The sequence below is a fragment of the Mastacembelus armatus genome, chromosome 2 (genome assembly GCF_900324485.2).
Source record: "Mastacembelus armatus chromosome 2, fMasArm1.2, whole genome shotgun sequence".
NCBI lineage: Eukaryota > Metazoa > Chordata > Actinopteri > Synbranchiformes > Mastacembelidae > Mastacembelus > Mastacembelus armatus.
Genome location: NC_046634.1, coordinates 4,927,905 through 4,938,187, shown reverse-complemented (window position 1 = coordinate 4,938,187; position 10,283 = coordinate 4,927,905). Strand labels below are relative to the sequence as shown.

The 10,283-nt window shown below is 41.0% G+C and overlaps 1 protein-coding gene across 1 annotated transcript; it reads right to left on the bottom strand.

Annotated features, from left to right (window-relative positions):
• Positions 1–271: 271 nt before the first annotated feature.
• On the bottom strand, positions 272–6,793 carry igfbp5a (insulin-like growth factor binding protein 5a). Its single transcript, XM_026302205.1, has 4 exons — positions 6,026–6,793; positions 1,803–2,005; positions 1,274–1,393; positions 272–1,100 (listed from the first exon to the last, which is right to left on the bottom strand). Exons 1-4 carry the CDS (start codon positions 6,357–6,359, stop codon positions 963–965), a joined length of 795 nt encoding a protein of 264 aa, XP_026157990.1. The 5' UTR covers positions 6,360–6,793; the 3' UTR covers positions 272–962.
• Positions 6,794–10,283: the final 3,490 nt, after the last annotated feature.

Here is a 10,283-nt window from a genome sequence, read left to right as displayed (position 1 = left end):
TATACATATTTATTAGTGGGAAGTTTTATCCTAATTGCTTATTTATCAAATTCAGATATCATCAAAACAATTCACACACAGTGAAGAGTGGCAAAGCCTAAATAACACCTATGACCTACAGTTACATTGAAGTGCACTGTGAGGACGCAGTTTTAGACCAGAGCTAATTTAGATAAACCAAATAATCCTCTCTGGCAAAAACATTTGCATCATTCAAGTGTATATTGTATAATTTTGAGGATATTTTTTTATTTCTTGCCTCCAGCCAACCTGTGGAGACCTAAATAAGTCAAGAACTATTGTGGTACATAATACCCACTATAAACCTTTGTTTTACACTTACAGTTATGTATAGGCACATAGTATATTAATTAGTGGGTTTCAGAGATGCTGAATGCCAGATTGTGCTACATTTGGACAGAACCAGGCTGTTTCCCCCTGTTTCCAGTCTTTATGCTGACCCAAAGCATAATGATGCTCACTTTAATGTCATATTTAACAGACTAACTTTTATCTAAATCACAAGAAAACATAAGCAATAAGGTTGCTTCCAAAAATGACACCACCCCTCTAAAAATATATATATATATATTTTAGCCACATTTGAATTATGTCTTGTCCCAGAAATTCTTTGAATAAATTTACCAGTATATAACTTGTCAGACTCACTACACAACATGTAATCAGTATCATACAAATATATAGAATTTTCTATTATCTAAGAATATAAACAGATGAGGTGCAACATAGTACACAGATTTTCTTCTAAGCAAGCTTGTCAGTTTGGTTTCCCTTTGCAAAAACAACCAAAACAAAAATGATAATGCAGTCCATCACACTTGACCATACTGTATATATAAGAACTTGTGCCCTATTTTTCTTACTGGCAGTCATTAAGTGTGCTAGCTTGATTGGCGGGTTTTAAGAAGAATAGGTCTCAAAGAACATGATTGGCTCAACTCTCATTCATTGCTGTTGCTGCTGTTGTCCAGATCTTTGCACTGCAGGTCTCCCCCAGAGTAGTTAATGCCAGGGATTTCCATGCCAAACCGGTCGACACACCAGCACATCCCCCTTTTTCGACCACGAGATGGCTTACACTGCAAGTAAAGAGTGGTGAGAATTGGATGAAAAGTTTCTTTTTAACAATTTCCTATTGAATTTCTGTTTGATTGGGCAGTTAAAATGTTCTGCTTTTGTCTCAAAACCATTTGGTATTGTTTGATTTAGTTAGTCCACTTAATACGACATGAAAGGATGATGGTATTTATACCTGTTTGCGCTTGAAGAAGCCCTTCTTGTCACAGTTAGGGATGTACAGAGAGAGAGCCAAAACCTGAGAAGTGTCCTTCATTCTTTGAAAGAGATTATCCAGTCTTCTCCTGCACGGCCCCTATACATAGACACACAGCTCTATAATCAAAGGTGTGTGTTTTCATGCATCATAAATTATGGCTCAAAATGCCCTTGGAAATTTGTCAAATGCCCAGTAATCATGAATAAGCAGGTGGGAAATACCTTCACTGGTGAGAACTTTAGTAATTTAGCATTTCACTCCATGTTGCCATGTGTGAAAGTGGCCCTGGAGGGCATCTTGGCTCATTTGTCAGAACTGGTTTCTTTCCAATGTGCAAGAATAACAAAGCCTACAGCTGGATGCACTAACTGAGATTTTTCTGATTTTAACAAAATCAAATGTCTGTTTATTTGACCAATATCCAACTAAATATGGCTCAGAGAACTTAGTGAAGCGAAAGCCTCTGTCTGAGCCGAGTCAGTTTATTACTCTGCTATGCACTCACAAACTCATGCTCCAGTTTCTGCAGGATTTGCGGTGAGAAGTCCATGTTGCTGGCATGCCTCACTCTGGCCAGCTGACTCTTGCGGTCCTTGGCCTGTTTCATGGCCTGAACTTTCCGACTGTTGATGTGAGGAGATAAGGGCACCTTGGTTTGGGGCAGCACCGACTTGGGCATGGGTAGCAGGGTATCATCGTGAGACTGACCTAATAGAGAATACAAAGACAGAAAGAAGTGGGCAGGGTCACCTATGCATGTCTGATGTTCATTAAAGCCACCCTGGGGGTTTTTATGTGCAGTACACAATTACATTTACATTCAGTGTTTAGCTTCAAATACACTGTGAACATTCTTAAGGCCTAATAAAAGAGTTCAGTATATTTGCCTACTCATAAAACATTAACAGAGATCATTGCTTGGATTCTATGATAACTGCATGCTGTCTATTTCTTTCTTTGTCTTTTGTTGGTGCATTATTAGACTGTAAAATGCCAAAGCATTTTTCCACCAGCAGCTATCATCGGAGGACCGCAGTTAAACTTAAGAAGACCATGTACCTCAACTACAGCTCTCTGCATTTGGCAGAAATGTATCGTATCACATGCACACTTGCACAAGTGCATACACGTAGTTGTGCATGTGGTAACAGAGCATGATATACAAATGAAACAGGGCAATCATGCAACAAAACATTGCTCCATAGAGTCCCATCACAGTTAAATCAAATCTCTGCAAAATGTGTGCTTTTTTTTTTTTGAAAAATGCATTCATTCATTTTCCGCTTAAATTACATGTTTCAATTCTAATTCACGATTACCTTTTTGATATTAGAATCAGTTGTGCTATAGCATCCATTATTTTGAACAGTGGAGATTACAGAATACAAACACCATTACAAGAATGTATAACCAAAAGAATGTATAACCAAAAAAGTGCAGCTGCACTTAGGCCAGACTTGATTCACATGATTACTATTATCAGAGAACTGTCTTTAACAGAGTATGGTTGGTTATTTAGACCGGAACTTCACAAATTACAGACATGGCAAGATTAAAACAGCCAGTGATACCAATTATTACAAACAACTTAATGCCCACAGGCATAGTATTAAGTCCTGTGGGAACAGAGCTTTATCTGTTGCTTTCAAGAGACTGTTGGAAGAAAAATCAAAATCAAGAGAATGTAATGGCTCCCACCTGGAAATGCACCTATTTGGGAGGCTAAAATTAAAAAGTAAAGCTTGTGGAGGACTGGAGGGTCAAACTTGGAGACGTAACAACACTACGTGATGATTTCATGGCACCAGCTACATGCTCATTTAGGACAGTTGGTGGATAGTGGCCAGTTTCAGACTGGATGTGTTGACATAAGGGACAACACAGCCTACATTTATGGCAAGTTAGGTTACCAGTTTGGGGTATATGTAGACCAGGGGCCTTAAAACTTTTATAGCCAATGACCTAAATGAGATATTTAGTCTCACCCTCGCACCCAGGACCATGAAAACATGCTATTACGCTTGGCATGTGGCAAGCCACCAGAAACAGCCAGAGCCCAACACCCATACAAGCACTCAAGTACATGCATCTTTCATCTCTGCAAAAATACAGTTACACACAGTTGCACAAACCTTGGTGCTCATCCCTCTTTCTTGTCCCACCCTCTATTCATTTTACCACAACAATTTTGTGGACGCCAGAATGTCCTAAGCCACAATTGGCCCATTTCCACTGCTGTGTCACGCACTTGTTTCCTTTTCATTTTGGCAGATTGCAAACTCTGAATATAAACCTCTCCATATCTGCACTGCCGTGATCGCTAAGCTACTAAACTAAGTAGGCGGTGAAACAAGGTCACTGCCTTATTGCAAATAATGCTTAAAATCTCCCAAGCCCCTCCACCCCCAGTGCTGATGATGAATATCACAATGATGTCATCCGTCTGCATAATGACAGGTTCATGGAAAAGCAGGAGTGATTCCCTCCAGTTTTTTTTCTTTTCCTCACAAGAGAAAGCTGAGCCAGATTGGCCAGTGTAAATCCAATCAAGTCCTCTTTTGCTAATCCTGGAACTTGTCTAATCTGACCTGTGCTGACTGTTCCTGTCTTTCTTTTTTTCTGCTTGAATGACAGCTTGTGCTATTGTTTGCTGATATTTGACACATCATAAACATGCAAAATGCACAACTGAACAAAATCCACAAGTGTATAATTGTGCAGAGCTCCAGAATCATACTTTATTTTCTTATTATTTAATTTATTTATTTAATTATTCTTAGGGATTTCTTAAAAATGCATATTTCAACTTTTACCAGCCCATAATACATTTTATGAATATGCAGTAGGCATAGATACACCTTCTTGGCACATTTTGTAAATCTTCTCAACTGTCTATAACATGTACTTTTGCAGTAGGTGTGTGTTTATCAGAATGGATATGGGTCTTGTTTAATTTATGTGTAGTGAGAGTGCCCAGCAGGAAATGTGGAGATAATGGAGAAGCCGGCTGATGGGCAGACAGACGGGCGATCAGTAGCCCACGCTCACCCTGCATTCTGCTGAATCACTGCACAGCCTGGGCCTGCTTGCAGCACCGAGACAGAGAAAGGGATTGGGGGGAGGAAGGAGTGGAGTGGGGAGACAGATGAAGAGACCAGGGACTAACAAAGGGTGGTGGGAGGGAGCAGAAGATGGTGTGGGAAAGGAAGAAAAAAGGAATGGGAGATGAACAGAACACAGGAGTTTTTTTTTCTGCTAGCCAACAATTTCTCAGGTGCAGAGCTGCTTTGAAGGTTGACATCATCTCATTCAGGCTGAATGAGAACAGCAAAAAAAAGAATAATAATAAAACCTGGTGACAAAAACAATAAAAACCACTGTATGCTAATGTTACTTAGCCTGAAAAACTGCAGTTCTTTGGCTCTACCCACTGAGGTTTAACACAGCCAGTGAGATTATTTATGTTTCCAAAATAGCTTTGCTTTGACACTAAAACTCCAATCGTCAGGAAAATAAAGCCCAAGACAGAATGGAAAGGGTGAAACTGGGGATATGGGGAGAAGAAGAATAGAGTGGAAAAGATGAAGAGGGACAGTAGCCAGGCAGGGAAAGAGGAGAAGAGGCAGTGTAGCAGGAGAGAATAGAGAGACAGAGACAAAAAGGTTGGATAGGTGTGGGAAAAGGCACAGGTGGTGTATGAAGAGAAGTAGAGGTTTGCAGGGGACCTGATAAAAGAATGGCTTCAAGACAAAAAGTAAAAAAAGAAAAAAGAAACTTAAGAGGAAGGGAACAGGGCAAAATGAAGAGAGTGAGGCCACTAACGCATATTTCCCACAAAGCTTGTCTTAGTGCTCCCCAGCAGACAGTGACTATTCCCAAACTGCCAATCAAAGGAGCCAACAGCACAGCACCACCTGTAATCTTCTCCCTTGTTTTATGTCAGCGTAGGGGCCCCTGGGGCAGTGGCCCACTCACACAAGACCTACTGATTTACTGCTTGCAGCCTCACAATGGCCTTTTAAGCTGTGATGATAGGTTGATCGGCACTCTGTACCAATTGTTGACAGAGTTCACAGGGTCAAGGCACACAGGGGCCTTTGAGTCGTGTGCCTTGGTAATGACAGGTGTCAGCCTGTCTTAAACAGGGCTGTGTGTTGGCCCATAGGGAGACAGAGGGCACCCAAACTCAATTCACCCTCCTTTAGAAAATGTCAAATAAATTCATAACATATGTGTTGGGCTCAAGCTTTAAAACAGGATATGAAACAGCAATTGCTTTTGGGAGGGGTGATTACAATCTAGAGGGTTTTTTTCACCACTACATCACTAACTGACATTGTGTGTGTGTGTGTGTGTGTGTGTGTGTGTGTGTGTGTGTGTGTGACTTGTGGACTGCATTGACAGGGGAGGAGCAACATCTTTATCCAGCTGTTTACTGCTCCTTTGATTAGATATTTGCTTTAGATCAATTCTGCAATATATCAAGTCTACAACTGAACAGGAACACTGTCAGAGCTGGCATTAATGTCTCTGTAGTGTTATACATTTATTATTGCTCGGTTCATTTCAAAACCCTATAGTGGAACATGTTGCAGAAGAATGAGACAATGGAAAGTCTACAGTTACTATAAAGAACAAAAAGACCATCAGGTTATTTAAGTTAAACTCAGTGGCCTGTTTAATGTGATTAGAGCAGCTTTGCTGTGCCCAGTCATCTCTCAGGCCTACCTTCTGACGGATGCAGCAGTTTAAACAACTTCTCGTTCATGCACACCCCCCGGCCGTGCAGGAGCGCGTGTAGCGGCTTCTCCTCGCCGTTCTTGGGCAGGCAGCGGAGCCCGCGCGTGCACGGCCCAGTGTACACACCGCACGCCTGGCCCTCTTCGAGCGCGCACGTCAAGCAGCAACCGCAGCCGGGCTCCTTCACCAGGTGGCAGCCCACCGGCACCGGCGGACACATGGACAGGGCCTTCTGATCGCAGGGCTCGCACGGCACGTACGACGAGCCGCAGCCGGCTATGCTTAGCAGGAGAAGCGGCAAGAAGGAAACGCTCAGCAGCATAGTGCGCTTCTCGTCCAAATTGCAAGGTGTTAACCAAAACCGCAACAATTATCAACTAAATCTTGTGGTGAATCGTTTCTTTGCAAAATGTTTGAGTCCAACCATCAGGGCTGTGCTTCTTGCATCCACAGGTGCTTTGTGCACTCAAGTCCCAAATGTCACTGCATCTGATCCTCGCAATCCACAGTCTGCTCCCCCTGTGCTGTTCTTCAACCTTGCAGCCAAGAATATTTGAAACAAGCAAAAAAAAAAAACCAAGCAAAATAAGCAGACAGCCCGTATATTTCCCCTCAGTGATGCCCGGTGCTCTTCGTCTCCAAATGAGAAAGGAAGAGCCTGATTCCCGCTGGCGCGCTCTGTGTAGGTTGTTTTACCCGCACGGGCTGTGAGCTCAATGTATAATCTGTGGCTTTGAGCTTGCCTTTTAAAAAAGAAACTACCAGAGGCGAAGCCTATAACGATGGGCATGTCAAACAACTTTTGGAGGGGGAGGCGCACTTGTCAACTCTGTGCACTGCGATGCTGATTTCACAGGGCGGGTGGTGGCATGTCTCCAGATCTGCCAGATACCAGACGATGCTCCTGAAGGCGACTGCATAAGACCTTTGCAGAGTAGCCACTAATTATCCAGACGAAGAAAGACCATGATATTAATTATTAACGTTTTCACTCGTTGCGCTTAATAACAATTCACATCTTAGGGAAGATGCATATATACAAATGGTGCAATTACTTCAAGCAGAAGAGAAAACTTGGCAAAGAAACAAGAAACTGAGCTACATCAGCACAATTCATGCACATGTTTAGGGTCAGCAGAGTGAATACTTTAATGAACCATGGAGATTTATAGTAAATCATCAACAGATTTTCTATGAAACAAATTTCAGGGGAGAGATTATGACAATATTTTTGTTACTGGTCTCTTGATGTATTTGATGGTTGCCTTTCCCCGGTCACAGAAACCATAAAAAGCCTACACTGTCTCACTTAACTCCCTGCTCTTATTCAGATTGACATTTTTACAGTGTTGATTCATATACTGTTGGCCAAGCTGAGCATTGAAATCATCATATCCATGTGTAGGCAGACTTGCTAATTCACCACAAAACACCAATATACAATTCTTAAAGTCTTAGTTACTTGTACTGAGAAATGTGGTGTTTGGATGTGGAATTGGTATTGATCTCTGCTAGTTTTCCTTGGAAATGTAGAAATCCAAATCTAAATACTTGTTTAAAAAAACCTCAATGAAACACACTTATGTTGACCACAAGAACGATGTTCATTGTTCCCCTGTAAAGCCGCCAGACGGATACACCTGAAATATGTGTTTTTTGAAACTGTTTGGTGAAATTTGACTGTATAATGACACCACATGCATTTATTGTTGAAGAAAATCAAAATGACTCTTACAAAGTTAAGGGTGGGTTCATGCATGTGAAACAAGAAAGCTTTATAGTTCCCCTCAGATATCTTTGGGTTTCTCTTGTTTGCCAAAGTACTGCAGCTTTAAATATTTGTGTGATGGTGTCTTGACCATAACAAATTTATTGTCCAAAGATCTGCACAGTGACCTGCTGTGAAAAGGTCCAGATCAAGGCAAACTGTCCTCATAGTGATTTTATTTTATGACTCAGCAAGGCCAGTGTCCAGTAAGATAAGTGGTGAAGTCTCATGGATTCAAAAGACATTCAGACAACATTCAGAATTCACTTCATGTTTTGGCAGATCACAATATATGTCTGAGGATTGTAAATGATCAGTATGTTTTTGTATTCAGTAAACAGAGACGCACTGGAGTCTTGGATGAGTTATTTCATTGTCATTGACCCTGGTCCTGTTCATCCTCTTGGAGTAGGTTGTTATTGCTGTATATAATTGTTTTGATTATTTGGTTTTACTTTTCTCTTGGCTTGTATCCTGTTATTCATCTTGATTTTGCAGTGTAAATGCCGCATAAGCACATAAAAGCAATGTCAAATTTTTGTAACATCACTCAGTACTGAAACCGACCTTTTAAAAGCCACACTGATCAAAGGTTTTATTCCTTTTCTGTGTCAAGTTTCACTTCCTCTTTCTTCCTTCCCCTCTTTGCAAAGATTTGTCAGCAAACTCTTCAGATCCGACCCCTGTTTGCCTTTGTCCGTGACCTTTGTGTTGTATCAGGTATCACATGATGTCACACATGGCGGAAAGGTCAGCTCAGAGTCGGTGTCCTTTCATTTTTCTCATCTACCTGTCTAAAGTGAAAGAAAGAGTGCCATTCATATTGAAACATGTAATACACATCTGTCTTTTACAGGTTCCGACATAAAAACTCCATCTGAAATATCATCCTGAGAACACACTCAAGATTCATAAATTGACGATTTATGACCCAGAGACATATTGGCAATACTAATATATCCACAACTGTTTTGTTTTCTCCAGATGTGAGACATGAAGGAACTGCGGTCCAACGGCTGCTAGGGTTCGTAAATCCCGTCATTAGGTCTAGTAAGGTTGAGTCTTTTGTACAGTGAGTCTAAGTTGGTGTACATAGGCCATATGATGCACAGATGTTGGATGTAGCTGTTTTTGATAGAGGTGCAAGGTTTGGGACTTCCCTGGCAATTAAGCCCAGGACTAAATGTGCTGAGGTTTCAGTACTGTAGGTGGGGTCGTGGTCTGTATTAGTTTGAATTCCTCCAGCAGCACACTGTTAGGAGTGTAAGAGTACACACATCCACATTTCAGAACTTTACAATGGCTTTGAATTCACAACTTTGGCTCCTCTTAGTCCAGTGCTGACATAACATATTGGGAAAGGAATCATTTTTATATGGGATATAAATGCTGCTGTAGAATCCAACAGCTCCTGTTCTTCCAAATAAACACATTATTATTGGCCATGTCATATTCACCAGGTATTTGCATTAAAGTGGTCACTGATCACTGATGATATTGCTTAACCGGACCAATGGAAAAACCACTGCAGGATTTAAATAATAAAAGCCAAGTGTTGTCTGTGGAACTGTTGTGGTGAGATTGTTTCCTCTACTACTGTTGGTCCTCAGCAACATGGACATGTTGATCACAATGGATTACAGAGCATACTGCTCTACCATTACATTAATATTAAATACATGAACCACAAACTTTGAATCTATCATTTCTTGTCTGTATGAGGTCAGATTGTATAAATTGCTAAGGAAGTTCTCTGTCCTTCAAGGGATCCCACCACCCCAGTAACTTTGACATCCCAAGTCAGTACAAGAAGCCCATTCTTATGATTTGTTTGAGTTTAATTTTCGACTTCTATTTGAGTGCAAAAATGTCAAAAACAGCCATTGAATCACAGCCAGGGACTAAAAGGTAATGTGAATTAAATCACACATCCACCAGCCAATTGATGTCATGCTGCCTATGCTCAGACACTCCCCACTCTGCAGTGTTGGTTTGCATCCAAGTGCAAAGCAGCAGTAAAAGGGGAAAAAAAAGAGCCTGTGTGCAGCTGATAAAGAGACGTATGTATACATCAAGCTGTACATGTTTGGTTTAAGAAGCTTGTGACAGAATACCACACACCAAAAGTGGGGACCTCAGGGGATAGAAGAGTATAGACAGAAAGATAGATACAAATCCTATCACGTCCTCCATCAACAGCCATTTTTCTCTCTCTGTTTTCCCAACTCTTAACTTTTGGCTGGATTTTCTTTTGCCAATGGAGTTCTAGTTCAAAGTGTGTTTCATTTGGTCTTGTTGTTGATGTTTTATTTAGGTTTCTTGCATTTTTGATATTTTAACTACACTATACAGTAGTGTCATCCAATCATACATTGTTCCTCGCTGTATTTTTGCAGAGGAGTGCTTTTATTTTGGTAGAATAGTTCACACACTGTTCTGAGAGTACTCAGTCCCATCAGATCTCAGAAGATAAGGTTA

Bases quoted from the DNA above. Each gene is read 5' to 3' on its own strand.
- igfbp5a (XM_026302205.1), bottom strand. From the start codon at position 6,359: ATGCTGCTGAGCGTTTCCTTCTTGCCGCTTCTCCTGCTAAGCATAGCC. The intron at 2,006-6,025 runs GTAGGCCTGAGA...ATTCTCTATTAG, and splicing joins ACTGCTGCATCCGTCAGAAG to GTCAGTCTCACGATGATACC. The intron at 1,394-1,802 runs GTGAGTGCATAG...GTCTATGTATAG, and splicing joins AGAAACTGGAGCATGAGTTT to GGGCCGTGCAGGAGAAGACT.